We start from the raw sequence: 216 nt of genomic DNA, 5'->3' as shown, positions 1-216 counted from the left end.
GCAGCGCAGCGCAGCCCCTTACCGGCGGGAGCAGCAGGCCCCACAGCGCGGCCCACAGCAGCCCGGCGGCCCTCATCATCGTCTTCCGCCGCCGCCCGCTGCTCGGGGAAGGGCCTGGGCTGGGCTCGGGCTCCCCACGCCCGCCACCGAGCCTTCCGCTGCCGCCGGCTCCCGGACAGCCGACGCTTCCTCTTCCGCCCGCCCGCCCGCGGCCGA

The 216-nt window shown here is 78.7% G+C and overlaps 1 protein-coding gene across 5 annotated transcripts in view; it reads right to left on the bottom strand.

Annotated features, from left to right (window-relative positions):
• SPPL2A (signal peptide peptidase like 2A) overlaps nucleotides 1-128 on the bottom strand; it is a 28,301-nt gene extending 28,173 nt beyond the window's left edge. For 4 of the 5 annotated variants that reach the window (XM_010571903.1, XM_010571906.1, XM_010571904.1 and 1 more), the window contains exon 1: nucleotides 23-128. In XM_010571903.1, coding sequence (XP_010570205.1) covers nucleotides 23-79 — 57 coding nt within the window. In that variant the 5' untranslated portion in view covers nucleotides 80-128. The remainder of the gene's footprint in view (nucleotides 1-22) is intronic. The other variant, XM_010571909.1, reaches the window with a different exon arrangement.
• Nucleotides 129-216: the final 88 nt, after the last annotated feature.

Source organism: Haliaeetus leucocephalus, unplaced genomic scaffold (assembly GCF_000737465.1).
Source record: "Haliaeetus leucocephalus isolate CR32 unplaced genomic scaffold, Haliaeetus_leucocephalus-4.0 Scaffold339, whole genome shotgun sequence".
In the NCBI taxonomy this organism is placed as follows: Eukaryota; Metazoa; Chordata; class Aves; order Accipitriformes; family Accipitridae; genus Haliaeetus; species Haliaeetus leucocephalus.
Note: the sequence above shows the minus strand (reverse complement) of the source record. Positions and strands in the feature narration are given on the sequence as shown.